Source organism: Mesoplodon densirostris, chromosome 1 (genome assembly GCF_025265405.1).
Source record: "Mesoplodon densirostris isolate mMesDen1 chromosome 1, mMesDen1 primary haplotype, whole genome shotgun sequence".
NCBI classification, from domain to species: domain Eukaryota; kingdom Metazoa; phylum Chordata; class Mammalia; order Artiodactyla; family Ziphiidae; genus Mesoplodon; species Mesoplodon densirostris.
Window position 1 is genome coordinate 9445569 of NC_082661.1, and position 27379 is coordinate 9472947.

Consider the following 27379-nt stretch of genomic DNA (forward strand, 5'->3'; position numbering starts at 1 on the left):
TCTGGTGGATGAGGCTATCTAAGAGGTTTGTGCAAGTTTCCTGATAGGAGGGACTGGTGGTGGGTAGAGCTGACTGTTTAACCTAATGGATTTTAACTGCACCACCATACTGCACATTAATAATGGCAAGTAGGTGAGGAAAAGTATTCAAATTCTAATATAGGTATCATTTTTAAAATTAATTCACGTGGACTCAGAAATTTAGGCTTAAGGGAATTTTGCTATCTTGCAAATCCAAAGTCTTAGCTTACATTAGTCTGAACTGAAGACTCTGTCTCTTTAGAGAGATTTTGGATTCTACAAACTGAAAAATTTAATTGAAGAATATTTTGTATCATCTCTTTTCAATATTGTACCTTTATACATCTTTTTGACATGACCATATTTCTGTTTCAGATGTAATCAAGATGAGACTTGTAAGATGAATCATGCATCTGGAAGGGGGCATTTTGTAAATCAACAGACTACAACTACCAGAAGCTGTAAAACATAACTAAAGGGTTCAGCTTGCAGTGAGACAGATTTCTCCTGAACAAAAAAGGAAATACTATCTTACAGCTATGTATGTTGTGAATGTCCCATAAATTAGAAAAGACTAGAAAAATATGCAGATTTTTAAGTGGCTGTAGTTAGAGTATGTTCTATATACTGTGTCACCTTTGTAGTATGATACAAATGAACAAAGAGTATATAAATTAGCCCTCATTTTAAAGAATGACCAAAATATCAATTGTGAAACACCCCTTTTCATAAAAATACAGCATTTTAAGCAAAGATTAGTTGAAAATTAAAAATTTTTATTTACTTAGACAAGTAGTTTCCAGAGTGGATACATTTATTTTTTAAATGCAAATACATCACCCTTTAACACATATACAATAGTTATAATTTCCAAAAATTAAGTCTGCCTGAGAGAAATGCAGTCTCCTTGATTCATATGCCTAACCCTTCAAAGCAGAACCTCAGAATTTCACACTTTAAACGTATAGAAGAAGGTTCTGGAAAGAGGAACCTGTATCAGCTCAGAAAGGGAAATAGTTCCTTATATTTTCTGGGTTGACTGAGATAAAACAAGATGACTTCTCTCATTTTACATCAAACATTAAATCTAAAATAATATTCCTAACAAGGAATAGGCTAGTTGTGATTTTTACTTCCCTATCTACTGCTACACTGTACTGAAACAAATAATATTAACCTCAGTGTAAACTCATTTTACACATGCCAAACAGTGCACCTTGTTCATTATCTGAGATAAACAATACAAAATGTAAACTAGTGATTTGAATTAAAGGTCTTAAGTATCCAATTTTCCAAAAACAATTGATTAGAAAAAGAAAAATTATCAAATACTCTAAGCATTATTTTTCAGACGCCTAAGACTTTAAAGTCTTTGTATAAATAAAAAATGTACTTCTATGAAACACATATACAATACGAACTAATGAACTGCTTTAGAAATCCTTAAAATCTTAAACAGTTAATCCAGAAGTATACATAAATTTCAATGAGAGTGAAAAATATTGCAAACAAAAATAACTTATGATCCTATCATGTTAACTCAGTGTACAGTACTGGATTCACGAGTGCAGTAAAAATGAACACTGAGGTCACTTTAAGTAAGTGGTGATATTTCAAACGACATTAAATACCTGCTTTTCATAAACTTTTTTGGCGGGTTCGGCTTTGTAATAAATATGTAATAAATATCTGTAGTACTTTGAACATGTTCAGTGCTATCTTTCTCCATTTGAAAGTCTTTCTCCAGAGTCATAATGCCTTAGAGGCATGCCAGAGGGTGGGGAGTTGGGACTTTGCAGCAAGTCCACTAACAAAGCAATCTTATTATCTATGTGCTCCTGGAGTTTATATATTCGCTGATCAATGTAGTCCATAAGTTTCTTTTCCATCAGTTCCATATTTTTAGAAAGAATCTTTTCCAAGTAGGAACAAATGGATTGCTCTTCCATTCTAAAAATAAATTAAAAAAATAATAATAGAACAATTTTCCCTAATATTATAACAAAACAACCAAACTATAGTACAATAAGCAGCCAACACACATTGCTAAAATTTGTCTCCACAACTATACTCTGTCTCCTTACAACATATTTCCAGGTTCTAAAATACATATGCAACAGGCAACCACAATCCTGAATGCCCAAGGGATTCTTACTTCTTAAATTCTTTAAACATTTAAGCATAAATTGAAATGAGAATATAAAAATGAAGATGATAGAATTTCTACCCTCAAAGAGCAGGTCTTTAGACAGAAAGGGTCTTTTTGGTTTTGAGCCTCAAATCAAAAGCGATCTTACTGACTTTTTTTAAGGTCTCCATGTTTGTGTTCCAAGTGCTTCCCCAAGCAGCCCTACAATTTAAAGAGTTTTCTCTTTTTTCATCCAAACAACCTTACTAAAGCAGTGGAAGGACAAGGAGAGTGAATTTCAGAGTGTGGTCCACAAAACCCTGGGGTCTCCATGACTTTTTCCAGGGGTTCCATGAGGTCAAAAGTATTTTTATAATAATAATAAAATATTATTTGAACATGAATCGTACAATGAATGTACAATGAATTATCCAGAGGTTATACCATGTATAATGTCATTACTCTGATAACTAATAGCATGTATGGTCGTATATTCTGTTTCCTAGAATTCCTTAAGGTAGTAGGTTTACGGTACAAATAAATGTTTTTCTCAGAGGTAACTCAATTTGTCCTCAGTATTTCTACTGTGGCCTTACTAGCTATTTATGTTTATACATGCTATAATGCAACATATATGAGAATACAATCCAAAGCTAATAAAGTTTTACATAAGTTTAAAACAATACCGAACTTCCTTGGTGGCGCAGTGTTTAAGGATCTGCCTGCCAATGTAGGGGACACAGGTTCAATCCCTGGTCTGGGAAGAGCCCACATGCCATGGAGCAACTAAGCTTGTGAGCCACAACTACTGAAGCCTGCGTGCTCTAGGGCCCGCATGCCACAACTATTGAGCCAACATGCTGCAGCTACTGAAGCCCGCGTACCTACAGCCCATGCTCTGCAAAAAGAGGTCACCGCAGTGAGAAGCCCGTGCACCGCAACGAAGAGGAGCCCCCACTCCCCGCAACTAGAGAAAGCCGGCGCACAGCAACAGAGACCCAATGCAGCCAAATAAATAAATAAATAAATAAAACTATACAATTCTCACTAAACTTTTAAAAAGAAAATATGGGGCTTCCCTGGTGGCGCAGTGGTTGAGAGTCCGCCTGCCAATGCAGGGGACACGGGTTTGTGCCCCGGTCCGGGAAGATCCCACGTCGCAGAGCGGCTGGGCCCATGAGCTATGGCCTCTGGGCCTGCGCGTCCGGAGCCTGTGCTCCGCAACGGGAGAGGCCCCAGTACCGCAAAAAAAAAAAAAAAAAAAAGAAAATATGGTATTTTTTCATAAAAATGTTTATGTTACTAGGTAATGATCTTATTGTTATTTCTAAACTAATAAATATTTTTATATAGCCTACATAAATAAAAGTTCTTTGGAGTGCTCAATTATTTTTAAGAGGGTAAAGACCAAAAAATTTGAGAACCACTACTCTAGAATATACAAGGAGCTTTTTATTTTTCTCTTTATTTTCAAATAATTATAGATTCACAGGGGTTGTAAAGATACTATATTCCCCAATGGTCCCAATCGTTACATCTTACTTAGCTATGGTATGATATCAAAACCAGGAATTTGATGTTAGTACAGTGTGTGTGTATGCTATTTTATCACATGTACACACATTCATGTAAACATCACGTTCTTGACAGAATCAAGTTCTGTCTCGATTGTAAAAACCACAATAAAGAGACAGAACTATTCCTTAACTACAAAGATCTCCCTTCTGCTACCCTTTTATTGTCACATCCATTCCCCTAATCTCCTCTATCCTTAACACCTGGTAATCACTAATACAGTCTTCATCTCTATTATTTTGAGAATGTTACACAAACAGAATCATATAGTATGTGACCTCTTGAGATTCTCTTTTGTCAATCAGCGTAATGCCTTTGATAGATAACCAAGTTGTTGCGCGTATCAACAGGTCATTCCTTTTTATTGCAGATAGCATCCCATGATATGGATATACCTGGGTTAATTTAACCACCCATCTATTATTTTAAGACATACTGGTAGTTTTTGGCTTTTACAAATAAAGATCCTATGAACAATTGTGTACTGGTTTTTATGTGGAAAGAAGTTTTCATTTCTCTGGGATAAATGCTCAGGAGTATGACTGCTGAGTCACATGTAACTAAATGTTTAGCTATTAGAAACTGCCAAACTTATTTAGAGTGGCTGTACCACTTTAAATTGCCATGAGCAATGTATGAGAGATCCAGTTTCTCCACATCCTCATTGGTATTTGGTTTTGTTATCATTTTTAAACTTTTTATTTTAGCCATTCTGTGTAGCAGTTTCTTGTGGTTTCAATGTGTGTTTCCTTAATAGCCATGAGGTCAACAGCACTTATATTCATGTGCTTATTTGCTTTTTGTACATTCTCTCTGGTATAATATCTCTTTATGTCTTTTGCCCATGTTCTAATTGGATTTTTTTCATGTTGAGTTTTGAGAGTTCTTTCTATATTTTAGATATAAGTCATTTGTTGGATATGTATTTGCAAATATTTTCCCTCACTTTGTAATCTGTATTTTATTCCTCTTAACAGAGAAGAGCAAAAGTTTTACATTTTCATGGCATCTAATATATCAAATTTTCGATTACCCTGCTTTTGGTGTCATATCTAAGAAGTCTTGTCTTGTCTTAGGTCCCTAAAGGTTGTTTCCTATGTATTATTAGAAAAATTTTATAGCTTTATGTTTTACATTTAAGTCTATGATCCATTTTGAGCTAATTTTTATATAAGGTATGAGGTTTGGGTCATGGTTCACTTTTTGCCCTTTGGATATCCAATTGCTCCATCACCATGTGTTAAAAAGACTATTTTTCCTTCATTGAATTGCTGTTGCACCTTTGTCAAAAATCAGTTGAGCATATTTTTGTGGGTCTATTTCTGAGCCCTCTATTATGTTCCATTGACCTATGTGTCTGTCCCTCTGCCATCACTACATCATCTTGAATACTCTAACTACATAAGACTCGACACTGGGAAGAGTGATTCCTCCCACTTCATTCTTCTTTTTCAAAGTTGTTTTAGCTCTTCTACCGCTTTTGTTTTTCATATAATTTTTAAAATGATCCTGCTTATGTCTGCCAAATATTGTGGTGGGATTTCAATATGCATAATATTAAGCTTGCATATAATGGGGAGAACTGACAACTTTACTATGTTAGAAATTGAATTGGTAATTTAACAGTTTCCAGGAAAGAAATAACCAGGCCCAGCTGCTTTCCTTAGAGACTTCTACCAAACATCTTAAGAAGAGATAATACCAATTTTACACAATCTCTTCTAAGATGTAGAACTCATCTTATGAGGCCAGTATTACCCTCATGAAAACCAGACAAAGACAGTATAAGAAAAATACAGACCAGTATCTCTAATGAATTAGATGTAAGAATACTCAACAATATATTAGCAAATCAGATCCAGCATTGTATAAAAAAGAATTACAGCCCACAACCAAGTGGGATTTATTCTAGGTATATAAGGCACGTTCAGTTTCTGAAATGAATGTAATTCACCATATGAACAGACTACAGAAGAAAATTCATGATCATATGAATGGCCATAGGAAAATATTTGACAAAATCCTATACCCATCTATGATGAAAGAAACGCTCAGATAAGTAGGAACTAAGGAACACTAAGCCTCACAGTCCCTGAGCAATCTGACTTCTTTCCACCTTTTATAGTCTTTGTATGTTTGCTGTATTATGTCCAGGGATTTTTATTGGTAAAAAGGGGGATCTGAGAGAAATGGGGACATTCCATCTCAGCTGGACCCAGGAGCAGTTTTTAAATCTGTTTAGGTTTTTTTTTTCTTTGGGTTTTATTGTTTGTTTGTTTTGTTTTGCTATATTACAAGTTAACACTGATTAGACTATCAACAACTAAAGACTGGAACGTCCCTGGTGGTCCAGTGCTTAAGACTCTGCACTTCCAGTGCAGGGGCACGGGTTCAATCCCTGGTTGGGAAACTAAGAATTAAGATCCCGCATGCCACGCAGCACGGCCAAAACAAAAAACAAAATAAAACAACTAAAGACTATTGTTATCTTTCCTTATCCTTCCCAAATAAGAACCACTTGTTCAATAACGTCAACTCCTCAAATTGAATGCTATTGGAGACATTAAGAAAGCTTCAACCAATACAACTCCCTCATTTGACATGGGAAAAAAGGCTAAGCCAAAAGATTTAAACAGTAAGGCAAAATAGTTAAGCTAGAACTATGATTAGAGTCCTGAATTCCAATCTAGTGTGAAATTTGGACACATTACGTCTATATAAAGGATGGAGAACATACTAAACACTTAGCCACCCCTCAATCAAAGCAGGACTGGAAAAAATGGAATTATGAGATCAGGGGATAAGGGCCTGTACACTAGAAATAATTTAGAGCTGAAAAAGGTTTGGATGACTCCGAAATTAGCCTGGGTCACACACGATCTACAGAGGAAATCTGTTCCAATGGCTCACTTCATACAATCGGGCACAAAATGTCCATATCATGGTCCCCAGAGCTCCTCTCCACTCACGCAGACACCTCTCTACTCTGACCCTACCTGCTGCCTGTACCCCTTCCATCAGATGCCTGAGAAGTGCTCGGTACCTCCAGTTTTACCCACTTCTTTCAAAGCAATCCGTCCTACTCTGCTGAGTATTTCCTTCCTATAGTGTGTTAATGGTGAAATGTAAAAGCTCCTAAAATCCTCTCTGGAAACATTTTCAGGCAGTAGTTATTGAAACAAACCTGTTTTCCTCCACCTGCCTCCCCCCTCCTGCCCCCAATCTAAACCACACTTGTCTTAAGTACTCACGTAACGCCAACAGCGCCTTCGCCGGGCTTGGTGATGCTTTCCTGCCACTTGCTGTTGGGTCCCACACGGAGATGGTTCACTTGACTACACAGATTCTGCAGAACAGGCAGCAACTCAGAGTTAGGTATATGTGAGTTGTCACTTGCTTTCTTTGGTAACAAAGAAGATATTGCATTCTTAAGATCATTCTCAGGAAGAGAATGGTTTTGTGGCACAAGTTTACACTCTTGGAGGCTTGTCATATTTCCTCCACCAGCTGGCTGTGTACTTTGATCAATGTAAGCTTTTAAGTCTTCAGTCATGTTTCCAGATGTCAATCCAGTTCTGGAAGGGAAAGGTGTGGAGGATGACTTGTTGAAGGCTCCTGAAGTAGAAGATGATTGCAGTCCGATCATGTGCTTGTATCCAGTGCTCTCCAAAACTGCCTGAAGCTGCTCTCCAGTGGGAATACAATTCTAAGCCAGGTAAATAAAAAAATGTTATTATTAACATGAATCATAATGACAGGTAACCTCTGGAGTATCTCAGAGTCAGGCAATGTGCCTTCTTTCATTTGATCCTCAAAACTTTCACATGGAGTAGGCTATAGCTACTATCCCAATATTAAGTTAGGAAACCAAGACTAAAGTTAACTTGGCCAAGGTAACACAACTAGTCAGTGGCAGAAGCAGGACTGGAACCCAGGCCACCGAACTCCAGAGTCAGGACTTCTAATCATTTCACTAGTTTTGCTAAGGAAAATATTCAAATAAATACAAGCATACTTAGTCAAATTGCATGGGCATATTTTAATGTTTCCACTACAAAGGCCTCCTTAATATATGGTAATAAAATGTAGTATTCTCAGCTGAGTCACAGTAATTGATAACTTTCATAGAATTAAAAATCATCTGCCCATCGTCACATATGGTAAGCCAACCTAAGGATATGCAACTTATTTTCATTGGAAGATAGACCAGATAGTTACATATTTAAGGTATGATGTTATATGAGTACTTCTGTGACATTTTCAATGACTAAAACGAGCTACCTTTTGGCTAAGTCTGCCTTAATAATTTGTAGGATAGTGATTATGTTTTGTGGCCTCAACTCAACCAGCTATGCTATATTATTTCCTGAGAAGACTCAGGCTCACCTTTTTTTTTTTTTTTTTTTTTTTTTTTTTTTTTGCTGTACGCGGGCCTCTCACCGTTGTGGCCTCTCCCGTTGTGGAGCACAGGCTCCGGACGCGCAGGCTCAGTGGCCATGGCTCACGGGCCCAGCCGCTCTGCGGCATGTGGGATCTTCCTGGACCGGGGCACGAACCCGTGTCCCCTGCATTGGCAGGCAGACTCTCAAGCACTGCGCCACCAGGGAAGCCCTACTTTTTTTTTTTTTTTTTTTTTTCAGGCTCACCTTTGAGAACAGGTTACACTGTCTCCTATACAGGGCCGTGATCTTGCTATGCTCTTCATTTTTTCCACAAGAGAAAACCAAAACAACCTCTAGCCTATCTAACTGTTAAGTTATACACCTCCATCTTAACTTCTAAACACAGAACTCTACTAGGGATTCTTATAGGGGATATCATCTCATACTTACTGTTGCTCAGTATCTAGTGAGAGAGACTGAGAAAATTATACAAGAATAGGTGAAGACACTCAGTCCGTATATTGTCTGGATATTCTAAAAAATGCTTCTTGGATTAAGCCAGCCCCAAACTCATTCATTCAACAAATATTTACCAGAAATCTGCTCTGTGTTAGGTACTGTCTCAGGCACTGGTAATAAGCCAGTGAACAAAACAAATGAAAATTGCCGATCTGTGGACACTACAGTCTAGGGAGCAGGGAGAGACAAACAACAAAGAAAAAAAGAAAGAAAGACAATACATCCTGTGAATAGAGATGGTGATAAATACTTTAGGGAAAAGATAGCAGGAAAGGGGAATGACGGGAGCAGGGACGTTGGTAGGGTGGGAACAACAAAGGCCCCACGGAACTTCTACTGAACTGCCTGTTGGAGAAACTCTCTTTATAAAGAAATCTTACCTTCTTCTATTGAATGCAAGTTTTGAAAAAACCTTAAATTATTGCTAAAAACGAGGATTATATACAATTATATTTACAAAATTTAAAAATTAGACAACTCTCCTTAGGTGAAAAGGAGCTTTACTCAGTCCTAAAGGAAAAACTCAATTATTTTTGGTAGTGGCAAAATTCTGGTACTGCAAAAAAACTTTATGATAGAAAATTGAAAATTCTACAAAACAGCAATCACATAAATAGTGGAATCAATGTCAAAATTAATTTGGCAGAAACAATTAATTTAACAACAATTAATTTGGCAGAAATTTTAATTAGAAAAATCCAAATGCAATTAAGACATATGCTATATGAGTTTTTCTATTTTGATATACAGTAATATTTTATTATAAGAAATTCACTGATTATAAAAATTAGTCATATTTTTCTCAGATAAAAACTCTTACGGTGATTATTTTTCACTTTGAATTAAATGTTAAGAAATTCACAGGTTAATCTATATGGCAGTGCAGTAAATGACCCAACCTTAGTTGCTGATGACTATTCTTCTCCTTCTTTTGTTTGACTTTATTCAATTCTTAATTTTCTTGAGCTGTCATATATTGTCTTGCAAGGCACCTCAAACCCTTTTCAAAGTAGGCAGAAGAATATGTATAAAATAATTCATATGTACTTACTGTTTAGGTTCCGTGTCATATTTTATGTGAAAAAAAAAATTACAGAGCAGCCTAAAAAAACATGAAAGCATTTATGGAGAATTGTGTCCACATACTTGTACATGTGTATACTTAATTTCATATAAGTACACATATACCCCCAGATTTTTGAAAAACTGTTTATCTCTGAACATCTTGAAAGATTTCTCAAGACACTGTCTTTAACTTTTTTAATTATAAAGAATTTGAACAAGTATCACCTTGAAAATCCAAGAAAAAGGATCTTTTTACTTTTTTAAGATGAAAAAGGTAAACAGTGAAAACCTTGAATAACTGAATATATTTTCTTTGAGAAAGTCGGTGCAGCTTTCCCTCAGATAACATTAAATGACAACTATATGCCAGGCACTTTGATTCAGAATTCCTACTCAATTATTCTAAATTGCTAAAGCAAAAACAAATGAAACTCAGCACATATGAACTTCAAATACGAGGAAATAAGAAATCACTTTAAGAAACTTTCCAGAAAACAAGGAACCACAAGGCAAAGGTGAAGCAGGGAGTCTAGAAAGCTGTTCCCCAGGTCCTTTCTTTCCTCATCAGAACAGGCCCTGCCCCAATTAACATATGAAGGTTGCAAACGGTGTGGGTTTACGCCCCTTCCATAGAAGGAGACATTCTGATCATGAACCATCCCTACTTTATACTCAACAGATAGTTACAGAGCTTATATGACACTTTCCAGGAAGACATTCCATGGATTCCTTGTTTGTGGACAAAAGCAATCCTAGAGAACCAGGTGTATCCTGTGAGAATCATTCATAAGTATAGCCTCCCCACGAGAAAGAAGACTTTTATTAGCATGTTTAAAAGACGATTTAACAGGATCACCTTCTTTCTTCCCCAGGGGGTTTCCCAAATGTCCCCACAGATAATGATTTAGCACGTGTGTTGGGGGGTTACAACACACGTGCTGTTGGTTGGAGGACTTGTTTTCTATATGATAGAAAATGTGACAAGGACACACACCAAGCTGGGGAACAGGATGAGAGCTGGGTGAGCACTCTTACAATACACCTTACGTACTTGCGAGTGGACGGAAGTTCATAGCAAAGAAAATGTATTATTTTGGGAATTAAACAAAAAACCCTCAAAATATGGGCAAAACCCCCCACAAACTACTATTCATGTCATTTCTTTCCCAAAGTCAAGGTTTTAAAACATAAAAATCAGTCCATGAACTGATTTTACTGAATTCATTAACCCTCTCTAATGTTTCCAACATGTTCCACACACAAAAAATTTCTTCTGTTTTTAACTGTTTAATCTCTATGTCCACTGGATCCTTCCCCTCAAACATCTGTTCTTAAACTATGCTATGCATAAGACTCATCTGGCATTGCCTGTATAAGATAGGTGAGTCCTGAATCACAGCCTCAGTGTTTCAGGTCACCGGTGAGGGCCAGGATTCTGCACTTTATAAACATTCCAAGGGATTCTGATACCGGCAGGTTCCTTATCTCTATCATTCTTGAAACAACCCACTTTACCCTGGCTACCTCCACATTCTGACTACCCATCAAAATCCCTCAAAATCAGGTTTTCATCTCATCACTATTCAAACTGACCCCTGAAGATCTCCAAGGAGTACTTAGTTGATAATCCAAAGGGCATACATATTATATAAAATTTACTCGGAGCCATAAACTAGACAGACAGGTCCTCTTTGCACAAAGCTTATATTTTAATGAGATACACAAAACAACACATAAACAAAAACAGGCAAGAAAGCGCTGATGAAAATATATGATACAGATCTGGAGGAAAAGGCTAATAATATTCTAATCAGGGTGGTTAGCGGAGGTGCCATTCAAGATGGAATGTTTAAGATGAGGTTGAAATAACAAGAAAAAGGCACACTTGCAAAGACCAGGAAGAGAGGATTCTGGCCAAAGAGAACAGTTAAGAGGGCAAAGGTCCTGAGGTGGGAGCACGTCTGGATATGTGTGGAATACCCACATCAGAATGTCTAGAGCAAGGCATCTAAGGAGATGCAGCAGGAGATGAGGCTGAGGAGACAACGTGGGCCCAGACCTCAGATGAGAGCGTGAGGAATCTGGATCAGTTCTGAGTGTCAAGGGAAGCAGTCAGGGGGCTTGGCACAGGGGATGTCGAGTCTGATGTACCCTTTGAGATCATGCTGGCTGCACTGTGGAGAGGGAGCGTGGAGCAGGAGGACCAGCTAGGAGCCTCCTGAGGTATGGAGGTGAGACACCAGTGCCAGAGCAAGAAGAGTGTGGACGCTGTTCAGTTCACAGCTCTGCTCTCCATGCTGTCCAAGATCATCAGCAACTCCCCTGCTCTCCTATGTCTGCCTGTTGATCCAACGATACCCGTCCTAAATTAATACTGGCAAATCTCACAAAAGTTATGTAAGTTTTTTAACTCACGTTATTGGTTTTAAACTTTCATCCTATGATCTTACCAGTATTATCGTTTAGATTGTAAACACGAAGAAATTTATCCTCAAAAAGAGGAAGCGACGCCAAATAACACAGAACTAATAGCTTTGAATTCAGGTCTCCTGACATCGGATCTCTTGTGACTCTGAAGCACTGCTGTGTCCTGCTCTTCTGGTTCCTTTTTCCTCTCCCCGTATTCTTAGCAAACGCACCTACTCTCCCAGGGTCTTCCTTCCTGGCTCCGGTCTCTCCCCTCACCCCCTTCCCCATCATCTACCAGGCATGCTCCTCCCAAACCTCCCTACACTCCACTAGCCCCACCTGTGTTTCCAAAGCCTCGAATCATCATCCCAGGGCATGTGTTATTCACACCTAAAACTCAACACTCCCAAATTAAACTCCTGTTTCCCCCAAGTCGCTTCCCCGCTTGGGTTCCATGTATATTATGGTATCACCATTTTCAAAACTTTAGTTTCACGTTTGATTCTGTTTTTCTCCCACAAAACCCACATTAAATTAGTTGTCAAGTCCCAATGGCCCCACTGTTGTAGCCTCTCACAATCCAGCATCAGGTTGCTCCTTCCAAGTTTAGACTCTCATTAACTATCCCCTGGATGACGGAAATAACAGAGCTGCTTTCCTTCTTGTAGCCTCACTTTCTGCTGATGCATCTTTCCTACTGACTCATCTTACACATAATAGTGGATTAAATTTATTAAAACAGAGCTAAAAAACACCCACAAACTCTATAACATCATTCAAAATCCTCTAAGATCCAGCCCCAGTCTACCTGAAACTTCCCCTGTCACTTATTCACTCCAGAGAAATTAACTTGTATTCATTTCCTAGCTACATCCTATTCCTCTAGCACTGAAGATTTAATCCATACTGTTCTCTACCTCTCAAGTTGCATCCCTCCAAGTTTACTTGCCTAATCCCACCCTTCCTCTTTAAAGGCCAAGATAAAACGTTGCTTCCTTTAATAAGCCTTTCCTAGCATTCCTCATCATTCCCCACCTAGATGCCCTGACTCCCCTAACAAGACCACAGAGATCCTTAACGACAGGTTATCGACTAATTCATCTTTGAATCTTCTAAGGTAACCAAAACTGTGGTATTCACTAAGAAGGGGCTAAATAAATACTTGCTGAATGAATAAATGAGTGAATTCATGGAAAATTGTGAAGTCTATAATAGAAATATGTTTTTGCAAGAGAGTAGGTCTACAGAATGTTATTTTTAGAAAAGTTAGTAAAACTAATAGTTAAGTCAATAACAAAAGTTGAAATAAAAAGATTTATGTTTCTCCATGTCCTTATAAGAAGACATCATTTAAAGAATTTTAACAGTATCTGGAAAGAAATCCATTTCTACTCACCTGTTGCTGGAAAATAACCATATTCATCAATTGCTGAGCTCCAGATGACAACTTTGACCCCATGGACTCCATGATGGTTTGGACCCTCTCCAGGTCTATCCTTGATCCTAGAGCAGGAGAGCCTGCTGAAGAATTTGCTGAAAGTGGCCTCACGTGTACCACAACTTTACTGATGAACACACACTGCTTTTCACCAAAGGAGAGCAGCTATTATAATACAAAAATTCAGCAAAATTAATGATAATAAAAATAATCATCATTTAAGCTCATTTCTTGTTAATACTGAAGAGTGAAGCATTCAAGAATCTAAAAATTAACTTCAAGTACATTTTAAAGGTTTCTGTAGAACAAGTCATAATAAAAAAAAGACTCAAGAAAACAAGGTAAATGCAAAAAGTCCTTTTTAAATAAAAGATTATGTATAAATAATGTTCTACTTACTTACTTTAGGGAATTAAAGATAAACTATACCAATCTGAGATCGTAACATACTGAAACTTGCTATAGTATTATTTAATACAAAATAAGACTGTCCAGTGTCACATGCAAAGTGATTGTGAAATACTAAGTATAAAGAAGTCAGGATTTTAGAATTTAGAACTGTAGGGAGTATCAATACAACCTAAGAGAGCTCAACAGTTTACACATAAAAAGACGAGTTCAGGGTGTTTTTTTTAACTTGCAAAAGACACCCAATTAGCAAGCTTGAGCTCTGAGCTTGTTTCTTCTGGCTTCTATCCCAGTAGCTTTTCCAATGCTTTATGCTTCTTCACGTTGTCCATGCTTCTAAACCAAAAGACATTTCATGTGTGGTGTAGGACAACAAAGCAGCAGAGTGGAACGAAAACAGCATTTAGAATCAGAGAGGCCTGAGTTCAGTGATGGCTCTGCCTGGGTGACCATGGGCAAATACCAAACTTGAATCAGGAGTAAAATGAGTTCACACGGTTGTTATGAGGGTTATGTGTTAAAATTTCCAGTACATATCATTGAGTAAGTGCTCAAACATATGCATCAGTAACTATTACTTTTAACTTACATATACTATTGGCCCAGAAGAAGCTTTCATACAAACCCAAGGATGTCCCTAAATGAAACACTCTTTCACTCCCTGGTACTTCCACAGCACAGTTTCAAACACCATTCACCTTCAGAGATATAACAAACCCATATATCACACAAAGACACAGGCGAATACAGACCCATGATCTAAAAACTCAGTGTGGCACCAAAGATCATCAGTAAGTAAGTAAATACCTCATGAAGTGTAAACACCCACATTCCAACCTCCATATTATCCCTGTTCCGCTTTTTAACCCCCAAGCCCTTCTCAGTAGCGAATGTAGTACCTATTTTGCACACTGAGTCAACCTATTATCTGTCTTGCCCGCTTTAATGTTTGCGATGTGAGGCCTTCGTTCCAATTTATTTCATAACTGCCAATTCCTGAATGCCAAGTACAGTATCTGGCATCAATAGGCACTCCAGTATTTGTTGGATGAATGAATGGTCTTATTTAAATGAATTTAGAAACTATTAGTATATACACCTAAAACAACATCTTGGGATAATCAGTTGTGTGCTCTTCTGTAAGTAATAATCAGCACAGAATTTGAGAAATTAAAAATAATCAATGCAAGAATTTTCTTCAGTTCCCTAATATTACCCATAAGGTAGGTCGAAAAAGGTGAAGGAACTTGCCCAAGGTTATTGTGTTAGTCAGCAAGAGAGCTCATTTAACAGTCAGGGCTTATGTAAAAAAGAGTGGATACATGTATATGTACAACCGATTCACTCTGCTGTGCACCTGAAACTAACACAACACTGTACATCAAATCGACTCCAATAAAAATTTTTTTAAAATAGGGCTTTCGATTTCCAGCTCAGTACCATTTCCTTAGATCTGATGACCTTAGTAAAGTTCATGTGAATACTATTTTTCAGGCTAAAGACACCAATCCAAACTCCTTTAACTTTGTGGTACCCATGTCTGAATCCTCCCTGATTGTGCTCTATCCTTCTAGATTTGGGGACGAAAACTGCTTGTGGTTTTCTTGGCACCTACGTTTTATATAAAGATAAAAAATGTTTTTAACTCCGTTCTTTTAAGGCTCAAAAGTACTATACTGCTGTACTAACAACAGTACATGACATGACTAGGAAATGGAGCAGGACCCTATGGTCCTTGCCCCACCTTGTCCTCAGCCTGCCTTTGGTCTGTGGAAAAACTTTAGCCAAACAATAAGTTTAATCAGAGAAGTGCAAAAATGGAGAAGCAAAGAGAAGCAGTCAACAGGACAAAACAGTAATAGTTTAGTCATAAAGCAAAGTCAAGGACCTTTAGTTCCTCCTCAAGGGCTATAGATCATGTTCTGAGCCACATCCTGCGAGCTGTCTTATAGATACTGAAACCCTCACCAGGTGGAGGAAGTTAACTACATGATGACCAGACTGTAGCCACAACATAAGCTGCCACAATTCCGAAAACTGGCCTCAAGGAAAAGGGAACAAACCAACCCTGGAACTGAAGAACAATCAAGATGATGCTGGTCAGGCCACCACATGACCAATTTCAAGATGACTGTCAGAGCTGGCTGTGCTGTTTCTGCATGCAGCCCCCTCCCTCTGTCTATAGAAGCTCTTGTCCCCTGATGGTCAGTGCGTGGAGTTGGCCTTCAGACAGGAGTCCAGCACCCCCAACGCCCCACCCCTGCTGTTGCCGGCATTCTAAACAAAGCAAACTTTCCTGTCCACCAACCTGGCCTCTTTATTGGCTTTTGAGTGGCGAGCAGCTGAACACCACTTTTGGTTACAATCGTAGCTAATAAATGGTCAAATTTTAACAGAAGAATGTTGAAAATTTTTGAGAAAAGAATTTCTTTTTACATGTTTACGGAGTATTTCTGACCTAAAACCAGGGACCAAGTTGGACTCACTACATTACCAAACCTACAGATAATAAGTATATATAATAGGAAGACAACTGTAGTTTTTAAATTAGCTTAGGCATGACTATGTGACATTTAGGAATGACTTACCTTTATTTTACAAGCATGTGTGGAAGACTCCAATTTTAGATATTTTTTGTACAAAATAATCTTTTCATGTTCACTAAAAATAAAAAGGAATTAACTTATAAAAAATTTCACACACTATCACTTTTAATAGTTACATTTAAAAATAAAGGTTTCCGGGACAATATTTAAATCCTGAGATTCAGTTTTCCTTGTGAGGCATAAACAGCTGGGACTTGCTACTGAAGTGCACTGGCTACAAAGACAACATCTGCCACTTACAAGCTATATGAGAAAATGAAATTAGATATCAAATGTATACTCATGCAGCACAGAGTACACTGTAAAGCTCAATAACATACCCGTTGTATCCAACATGCACGGTATATAAAACACTTCGTATTTTGATTCGTATTAAGGAGAGATTAGGTCAGAATCTTTGAAAGAAATCAGAAAAAAAAATCAAGAAGTATAATAATGGGTTAAATAAGTATACGGGTATGGCACAGTGTTGGGCTCAGGCACTATCTGTAAAGAGTTTCCTACAGGAAAATGTTCAAAGTGCCAGACTGATAGACAACTTAATTTTTGGAAAACAGATTGTTGTGAGTTAAAGAAAACAGACAAGAAACACTTACCAGAACTTCATCTGATCAGTCTGCCACGAACTAGCTATGATCTTTTACCAACTTCTCTCTCTTCCACTAGCTCTCAACTTCCACGTTTATAAAAACAACTAGGCTGATCTAGACTGTCTTTAAGATCCCTAAAGGTCTAAACTTTTATGTCTGCTGGTATGTTTTTATCTTCTCTCCCCTAGTATCTGGCACCAATGTCAGAGAATCAATAAATACTGCAAAAGCTCAAGAAAATAAAACACTACTTCAGAAGAACACTTCCACACGCATAGGTCACAAACCTGTTATCCAGAACATTACAAACATTCTTGCCCCTACTGGTTCCACAGTACTCCTCTCCTGAGTATACTTCCATATTTCTTGCTGAACTTAAAAGGCCAATAGAAACGATTTCTTCACCTCCAGGAGGGTCACATCTCAGGTAAAGGAAGCAGGGGTTTTCATCTTGGCTGTTCACGTTCCTTTTCAAAATCACCAGATCCTCGCTGAAAAGAAAATGAAGAATATTATACAGTTCTCTGAACACTGTCATTAACCCACTTAATGGGCCACAGGGGTTGACATGTTATCCTATTCATTTACATTTGGAGACCAAGCGCCTTGCAAAGCACTGACGAAATGCCCAATACAGAATTCCTAAGGAAATGATGCTTTAGACGTGAGGGCTCTCCACTCTCTTTTCCCTTGACTTCTGTAATACATTCTAAGCGACTTCCTATAATTGCCTGTCCAGTTAATGAAATATATGTACTGGGCAGCTAGTGTACATTAAAAAACAGTTCAGAAGTGGGGGTGGGGCGGGGTGCAGAATGCAATAAAGGACCAAAGTGTGCCATTTTCAAAGCTAAGCTGATGAAGATTTTCGACATCTGGATTTTTTTTTTTTAATGCCTATTTTGGTCGACAGTAAGTTTTTGTTTCGGGATAGAAAGGAGGTTCTGATCCCGACAGGGGGCCTCAGGAGCCAACGTGACGGACACAAGGGGGATGGGAGTGAAACGCCGAGTCTTCAGGTCACCTGCCCCCCGTCCCCTGCGCCCAGCGCTCACGCGGGAGTCTCCTCCTCTTTCCCGCGGGCCCGCCACCCGGGACCTGCCCCCTTGCCCTCGCCGCCCGCACAGACCGTCACCGGCTCGGCTCCGGGCCCAGACCCTCTCCCCTCACGGCCCCCGCCTCCCCTCCCGGCTCCCCCAGGAGCGTGGCTGGCACCGAGCACAACCCCAGTCCCCGCCGGCCCGGCGCACCCGGTTGCAGGCGGCGCCAGCAGCTCCTCCCAGTCGGCGTCCCGGGCGCCGAGACCAGACCGGCTGAGATGGAGACTCTGGGCCAGGGCTCCGCACGCGGCATCCCAGGAAGAGGCCAGCGGCGGGCGGCGGGTCAGTGGCGGGTGTACGGTCTCGGTCTCCATCTGGCCACCTACACACCAGGCCAGCTCCGGAACCTCTCTTACAGCTCTTTAATTTCCACCAGACTGAGGGACTGTAAAGGAACAGAGCGACTTCCGCCTCGTCCGGCTGCAAACCCTAGAGCCGCGGCTTCTCGCCGGGGTCGAGAGAGACCAACTACCGTAAACGCGCATGCGCGCGCCGGCCGGTTTGGGCGGAGGGTTCAAAATCTGCGAGGGGGGGCGGGGAGCTGGAGTCCGGCGCATGCGCACTGACAGCCTGGTCCAGCTGCTGGGCTGTGCGCAGGCGTGGTGCTGTGCGCGTGGGAACCCAGTGGTGGTTTGACGTTGGCCCCGGAGATGTCTTGTGGATGCCGGTGGCTGGGCGACCCGCAGGGTCGGTCCGGTGAGGAGAGTACGTCGTGAGGTAGGTGTGGTGTCGTGGCTCTCGAGACCTGAAGGACCTCGTCCCGACCCTCGGGTCTGTGGCGCGGACGCCGAGCCTTTCCGCGGGCTGCGGTGGGGTGCGTGGGGCTGGGGACGCGGCGGCCAGGCGGTGGAGTCGGCTTTTCAGAAAGTCCTCAGCCCGCTCCGTACACGCGTTCTCTCCTCCGAGGGTGTCAGGTGGGTGCCGGTCGTTCGGCTTTAGCTGAGGAGGAGGTTGGGACGGTGTTGCCCTTGGTGTGGGGCCAGGGCGGGTGGTGTGTGAGGAAGGTGTGTGGCCCTGGGGCTTCGCCCTGTCAGGTGGCCCGGGCCGCCCTCGTGTCCCCCGGGCCGGGTGGAAGGTGGAGAAAGGCCTGCGCCCGAAGGGGTGTGGGGTCTGCCCTCCCGGCCCCCAGAAGAGCGAGCAGGACGGCGGCCTTGGGTCTGCGGTGGAGCAGAATGCGAGCTGGACCTGAAGGACCCTGAAGCTTTGGGTCCGGGGAAGTGGGGGCGGGTGGCTCTTTCCAGATGTCCCCGGGATAGGAAGGCCTATGATGCCTTTCTGCCCCTTTCAACCGCACCTTGCGAAGAAGTGCAAAGTAGAGTAAAATACACTTGTAACGTCAGCATTCTCCAAATTTGGCCCGTCACTTCTGTAGTTCTGGTGGTGTTCTGTGTAGGAAATAGACGTCGAACTCTGCTATGGCAATTCCCTGGCCGTACAGTGGTTAGAACTCAGCGCTTTCACTGTGGTGGCCTGGGTTCCATCCCGGGCCGGGGACTAAGATCGCAGAAGCCGTGTGGCATGGCCAAAAAAAGAAAAAAAAAAAAAAAAAAAAAAGAAAAAGAAATCTTGCCCCACGTTAGTTTTGTCTTAGTACTTCCTACTATGGGTTTTCTGGGCAAAGTAATTTTTATTTTCTTTTTCTTAAGTTTTCATCTGAGTTGTTATGTTGGAATATTTACCTAATGAGAATACCGTGCTCTTTTGCCTTCTTTTTACGTACTTGTGGAGTGGTCTCGAAAAATTATTAATGTATTTTTCTATAAGTAATTATCCAGAGTGTTTGTTAGATGGACTTAGGAAGATTGAAAGAGAAACCTACCACAGATCTGATAGGTACAGAATTTATAAAGTTAAAAGTCCTTAACTGTAAATGTTCTGGTTTTAATGATTGCAAAGATTAGTCCCCCAGACTTAACGGTAAGCAGTGTATTTGTCATGTATGTCCTGCCTCTTGTGGTCGTAAGGTAACTTTGATCCATGTTAGAGTGTTTGCACAGTCCAAAGAAAACTGGCTCTTCTTCAGAAATACCAATCTGCAATTTATGAGCAAGATCAATATTAACAACTGGATGTTGACTTCCTTAAATAAAGCTGAAAGACCATAGGTCAGAAAACTAAAGACTTCAGTGGTCCTCCCTCTTTTATTCCTATATATCCAATAAATCACTGTCTTGATTTCGCCCCTCCTTTTTTTTTTTTTTTTTTAAGGAAAACTTTCCTCTTTTTCTCCATCTCTGCCTTTTCTGTTTTCCAGCACCGACTTTCAGCTGAAAAGTTCCAGGATTTTCTTTTTCTTTCTTTTTTTTTTTTTTTTTTTGCTGTACGCGGGCCTCTCACTGCTGTGGCCTCTCCCGTTGCGGAGCACAGGCTCCGGACACACAGGCTCCGCGGCCATGGCTCGCGGGCCCAGCCGCTCCGCGGCATGTGGGATCTTCCGGGATCGGGGCACGAACCCGTGTCCCCTGCATCGGCAGGCGGACTCTCAACCACTGCGCCACCAGGGAAGCCCCCAGGATTTTCTTTGTTGGTCTTTTAGCCTTTTTTTTTTTTTTTGGCCGCATCACACGGCTTGCAGGACCTTAGTTCCCCGACCAGGGCTCGAACCCAGGCGCCGGCGGTGAAAGCGGGGAGTCCTAATCACGGGACTGCCAGGGAATTCCCTAGCCTTCATTTTAATTACCTCCATTTCAACCTCTGCATTGCCCTCTGATCCTTCTGGTGTTTGCTGCGCCATACTGAGTCACATCACTCATTAGCATGGCATACAAAGCCTTTGGTACTCTTACTCCTGCCTGCCTCCCATTCTCCTCTACCTTTGCACATGCTTTTCCCTCTACAATGCTTTTCCTTTTGGATAACAGGGAAAATTCTGTTCATATTCCAAAGCAAGTACAGACCTCCACTGTGCTACAGAATTAATCACTAATTCCTCTGAACTACACTTTTTAGGTACTATAATCTCTTGTGGTTTGGGACTTTATAAAATAATTCTCACATTTGTGTTTCCTTCCATGTGTATACTTATGGAAATTAGGAAGTATTTTACACCTGGTAGAGGGTTTTTGTATGGAATTGATAGGGATAACAATAGAAGCCCTTCCTTGTTGGCCCAACACCCCCGCATCACTTTTATGCCCGTTGTTTCCACTGACTCCTTACTGGACTATGGGACGGTGGGGTTTGGGGAAGGATATGGTCCTAGACTGAACCAGGAGGATCCATTCCTAGTTGTAGCCAGGTGTTTGGCCGCATGCTTGGTGTTGCCATGGCAAAGCTAGCACCTGTGATACAGGGGAATGTCATGCCCATGAAGAACTTGGGAGCTTGGAAGTAGACCTCTGTAACTTCTCTTGGTTCTTTACTGTTGGAGAATTCTTGGGCTGGCTGTATACAAGTTGAGGACTGGATGTCCTCGTGAGAGTAAGTAAGCAGGAGGCATGACTATGGCATGCAGACCCTTCTGATTCCTAAGGGCTGCTTATCCTCAGCTATGTCCACAGATACTCTGTTTATCTCTGCTCTGCAAGTAGTCTCACTACTCTCTAGTCTCACTACCTTCTGTGTACTGTGTGTATACATTCCGTGTATATATTTCATGGGGGCCATCAACCCAAATTGGGAAAGATATTCCCATCTTTATTTTTGTTAACCTCCTACTGAAATGTAACAGTTTAATGATTAGTAAAGCTAGCCACAGTAGACTTAGTAGACTCAGAAACACCTATCACCTTGTCACTAAAATAAATGACATTTTCACATCACATTAGTATTCTTAGAGCTGTCTCAAAATTTTATCAAAACCTCAAACTTATAGTTATTAGACTACCACTATAAATTTTTATTTTTATAAGTCAGCTTCATTAAGGTATAGTCAACATAAAGAGTCACAAATTTTAGTGTATAATTCTTTGCCTTTTGACAAATACATATAGTTATATAATGAACTCTACAGTGCCATGATTTGTGTGTGGTAGTTATTAGACCCATCAGTATTCTGGGCATTGAATCTAATTGTAAAGAAGCACATATACTACTATATTATACATTTGGTTTTTAAAATATTTCAGTTTGCTTGATTTCATTTGTAATCCTGTGTATTTTATGTTAAATACTTAAATGTGTTATTCTGAAAGGGTCCATAGGATTCACCAGACTAGGTTTCTCCATGACACAAAAAGATTAAGAGCTTCTTATTACTGTCCATCTTCCCACCACTATCTTAGGGTATGGTAGAATATAGGCACCTTTTAAGCCTTTAAGGTCTAGTTGGTTAGTCACTGACGAGGTCAGAAAGTGGCAATATGGTGACAAGTTTGCAGTTTGTTCTCCTTGATTTATTACAGCCTCATTGCATTTTATAAAACAGGGGAGGAAGGGACTGGATAGGAATTGAGAGAGGTCACATGGTATGATTTGCCTCAGTAGAAAACTTCCAGACAGAACCCCCTGATGAATGTAACAAATGGACTTAGAAAAAACTCCACAGATCTAATTTTTAAAAATATATCTTTAGAGCATTGAAGAAAAATATTGAAAGCAATGACTTTGACACAAAAGGCATATAACAGAGTTTGGAAGAAGATAATCCTGAAAAATCTGATATCTCCTAACCCTTTAGTTGTTAGATACTTGTTATGTAGCCTTAGAGAATAATATTGTGGCAGTTCACCAAATACAGGTGAACTCCCTTGTGCCACCCCCTGCCACAATTCATTTGTGTGAAGGATGTACTGTCTATGCCAGGCTCCATTACCTCTTGACATGCTTCTGTGACCAAAGTGAAGGAGTCTAACCTGGAAATGCTGGGAACAGATATCTTTATAATATCTTTATGGTTTACATTTAATTTCTTTTGAGTAAAATTTTTTAGAATTTCAGTTAAAGTATATTCTTATTTCTTCATTTGCTTTAGAAGGTCATATTTACATTACCTCTGATGTATTTTTCAGTAAATATGCAATTATGGAAAAAATTTCTTTGACTCTTGTATCCTTTTCTGGTGACGTTTCTTTTACTTTTTTATTTAAAAAGTTTTTATATTATCCACTATGGGACTTGAGACAGCTGGTTTATTTATTTATTTATTTTTTCATATGTATATGAAGCTGGTTTTTTATTTTTTTAATTTTTATTGGAATATATTTGCTTTACAATGTTGTGTTAGTTTCTGCTGTACAGCAAAGTGAATCAGTTATACATAGACATATTGACATATCCCCTCTTTTTTAGATTTCCTTCCCATTTAGGTCACCACAGAGCATTAAGTAGAGTTCCCTGTGCTATACAGTAGGTTCTCATTATTTATCTGTTTTATACATAGTAGCGTATATATGAGACAGCTGGTTTAAAATCACAACAAAAGAACAGGTTGAATAGAAATTAAAGGAGGAGGTGTAGCAATTTGAGAAGATATATCTGGTGCTAGATAGGGATTGGCACACTTTGTCTGTAAAGGGCCAGATAATCTTTTAAGCTTTGTAGGCCACTTTCTATTGACACTACTCAATTCTGCTGTTGTAGCATGAAAGCAAAAATAGACAATTTCTAAACAAATGAGTATCACTGTGTTCCAAAATCTTTATGGACACTGACATTTGAATTTCATGTAATTTCCATGTCATGAAATATTATTTTGAATTTTAGCTCAACCATTCTTAGCTCATGGACCATACTAAACAGCGGGCTTGTACTTACAAATGGAATTTGTACTAAAAAGAATTTTTACTATTCTGTACTATTAACTTTGTACTATTACAATTTGTACTATTAAAGAGAAAATTAAACAACAATCCCACTGTCATTGTGTCTTGGCATCCTTGCACCTTTCCACATAGGCCGTGCCAGCAAAGGCTCTTCTAAGTTTTGGCGGAACGCTTCGTACTCCGAGATCAAGAGACGATGAGAGGCTTGTAAGGAGTCGTTACAGGACCTTCTGTCGCTTCCGTCTCCTCTGGGAGGTTGTCGTGAGACAGTTTCTCATTGTCTCTGGATTCTGATGAGTTCTGAGGCTTTCTGCCTTGCCCCCTCCCCGCCCCTTTCCCCCCTCCAAAATAAAACTTCAGAATATAAAACCACTTAGCTACAGGCTAGAACTGACTCCTCAGTATCGAAATACTCCACAACTTGCACTGCGGGCATTCAGCCCCTCTTGCTTTGGTCTCATCCTTTTTGGGGTGTGGAACAGGGATTTGGCACATCTTTCACTGTCTCTGTAAATAATAAACTGTCTGAATCTAGAAGTGGCTTGTTTTATCTTTATCAGCAGAATCAGTCGGGTCTCACCCTGTCTTACGGGTGTGTGACAGTGCCCTGCTACTCACCTTCATCCAGGTCAGTCCTTTGACTCTTAAGAATTTGCATTTTGGGGGAAGAGCAGAGAAGGTTTAATCAACTCATTTATGATCTTAACACAGAACTGCAAAGCAAGAATGTCGTATCAATTCCACGAGTAATTAATTACTCAGTGCCTACTCTGTGCTGTGTATTGAGATACCCCAGTGAAGGGCTTTAGTTATAGTACTCTCTATAAACCTTCTGTGAACGAGTGGGGTAAAGGGAACACTCCCTCTTTGGGAATTGCTGATAATAAACCAGTCATACAGCTGCAATATTCTCACATAAATCTGTATATGGCTGGAATTGATATGTATCCCTGGAGGCCAGCAGGAAACTTATTCATCAGATGGTGTGAGAGACCAGAATTATAAGACTGCTGACCCTCAGAGCTGCCAAGCCATTTGCCATGATGGAGGCATTAAGAAGCCTTGTCCCTTTGCCCCTTTTCATTTTACTATGTTGGGCAAATGAATTTGACTGAGGCTGAGGGGAAAAAAATTGAACCAGGGTTTCAAATGAAATCAGTTAAGTTCTCCTTTCAAAAGGCCACAGCCAGAAATTTTAAAATTAAATTATCCACTGCTGGAGATAACATGGAGAAACATTTGCTGTTATACACTCTTAAGTGGAAGATTATGTTAGTACCACATTTCTTTAGAGCAGTTCGACACTATATAAATATGTGGAACTTGACCTGGTAATTCTAGTTCTGAGAACTTACTTTTATGAAATAATCAGATATATGCATAAACTTGTGTATCAAAGTGTTAATTATGGCATGCTCATTATTGTAAAATATTAAAGAGAACACACATTTGTAAACCCATACAACCCATACAAAGGATTACTCCACAGTTAATTCTTTTTTTTTTTTTGCGGTACGCGGGCCTCTCACTGCTGTGGCCTCTCCCGTTGTGGAGCACAGGCTCCGGACGTGCAGGCTCAGTGGCCACGGCTCACGGGCCCAGCCGCTCTGCGGCATGTGGGATCTTCCCGGACCGGGGCACAAACCCGCTTCCCCTGCATCGGCAGGTGGACTCCCAACCACTGCGCCACCAGGGAAGCCCCAAAGTTAATTCTTTAATTGAGGCATATCTATAGGAAAGATACCCATGATTTTATGTGTATATATATATATATATATATATATATATATATATATATATACACACATATATATGTGTGTGTGTGTGTGTGTGTGTGTGAAGTTGTTAACAGCTATTTTTCATAAGTAGATTGGATTATGGAATTTTTTTCTTTTAATTGTCTTTGCTTTCTTATTTTTCTGTAACAGACATGTATTGCTCTTATGATAAGAGTTGATTTTAAGTAAGTAAATAATTTAAAAGCCCTTATCTTCAAGGCATTACCCTTCAGCCAAAAATAAGAAAGAAAAATAAAATGGGGGGACTTCCTTGGTGGTCCAGTGGATAAGATCCCATGCTTCCAAGGCAGGGGCACGGGTTAGATCCCCGGTTGGGGAACTAGGATCCCACATGCCGCGTGGTGCGGCCCAAAAATAAAAATAAAAATAAAAGAAAATGATTGTTTTTTTATATGTGGTGATTACAAATCACAAGTTAGGTTTCATTACAGATTTTTTTTAATGCAATTAAAGAATCTTCTAGTAAAGTCATCTTTTCTTCTTCTTTTTTTTTTTTCCTTTGGCTGTGCGGCATGTGGGATCTTAACCACTGGACCGCCAGGGAAGTCCCAAACTTATCTTTCTTTACAGAGAATCATAAATGCTTTTCTCCCCAAGGGCTCCAGGAAGGAGAAATCAGTTTTGGTGGCTTACTGTGTGAGGACATAAGTACACTTCAACATTAGCTGCGTGGTTGTTAGGCTGTGCCCTCCAGACCTGCAGACCTTGTAATTGCCCAGCCGAGAGACTGAAGAAAGAGCCCGGAGACAGAGACACAGAGACATTAATGGTTTTTTGGATAGGGAGTCTTACAAGTCTTACAATTCAGTAGATGTGAAAATTGATGACCAGAGGAGTCACTTAAGACACGGTTACATAGTAATGAAAAGTGGAAGAGGAATCAAATCTTAGCATCTTGGCTCCAGAGTCCATGTTCTTAAACATAGATCAGTGGTTCCTTAAATAAGCTTGCATTCCAGTGAGCTAGAGGGCTTGATGAAACACAGATGGCTGGGTCCCACTTCAGAGTTTCTGACTCAGAAGTTCTGAGCTGAGGCCTGAGAATTTGCATGTCTAACAAGTTCCAGATACTGCTCCTGATGCTGCTGGCCTCAGGCACACTTTGAGAACCACTATATTATTATCTTAATTAAATGTTATTGAAGTGACCTCCATTTGACTCTCAAACTAGGAAATAGAAGAGGGGCTTCCAAATATTCTGGAATGGTGATGTTATTAGGGACAATACAAAATATTTTTGCTGTTTAAGTAGAGGAGAGAGATCAGAGCACGGGAAGAGCAAGGGAAGAAGAAATTGACACTTAGCATCTACTGGGCACCTCTTTTGTGCCAAGCCTGTGCCAGGTGCTTCATGTCCAGAATACCATCATGCCATAGTATGAAGTAGGCTGTGATATCCCCATTTTACAGACTAGAAAACTGAAGTCGAGTGATGTTAAGTCACTTAGCTAAAGTTATAGAGTGACTAAGGTAGGATAAGAATTCAGCTTTGTCTACGCTTGTGGTTTTTCCTCAAAACCACCTTGGAAATGTGTCTTCGGAGGGCATTTGGAGAGACCCTGTCAGAACAAGTAGAAAACTAAAATTCTGGGTTAATTGTCTAATACATGGCATGGAACTATCTTTAAGAATGTGAA

The 27379-nt window shown here is 40.0% G+C and overlaps 1 protein-coding gene across 1 annotated transcript; it reads right to left on the reverse strand.

The window, feature by feature from the left end:
- Positions 1-830: 830 nt before the first annotated feature.
- On the reverse strand, positions 831-18695 carry C1H10orf88 (chromosome 1 C10orf88 homolog). Its single transcript, XM_060098596.1, has 6 exons — positions 18392-18695; positions 17429-17632; positions 16534-16606; positions 13496-13702; positions 6976-7430; positions 831-1971 (listed from the first exon to the last, which is right to left on the reverse strand). Exons 1-6 carry the CDS (start codon positions 18553-18555, stop codon positions 1737-1739), a joined length of 1338 nt encoding a protein of 445 aa, XP_059954579.1. The 5' UTR covers positions 18556-18695; the 3' UTR covers positions 831-1736.
- Between the last annotated feature and the right edge of the window lie 8684 nt (positions 18696-27379).

Coding starts and splice junctions, on each gene's coding strand:
- C1H10orf88 (XM_060098596.1), bottom strand. CDS start 18,555: ATGGAGACCGAGACCGTACACCCGCCACTGACCCGCCGCCCGCCGCTG. Junction 13,703..16,533: donor CACATGCTTGTAAAATAAAG/GTAAGTCATTCC, acceptor GTATTATAATAG/CTGCTCTCCTTTGGTGAAAA. Junction 7,431..13,495: donor TGGTTATTTTCCAGCAACAG/GTGAGTAGAAAT, acceptor TACCTGGCTTAG/AATTGTATTCCCACTGGAGA.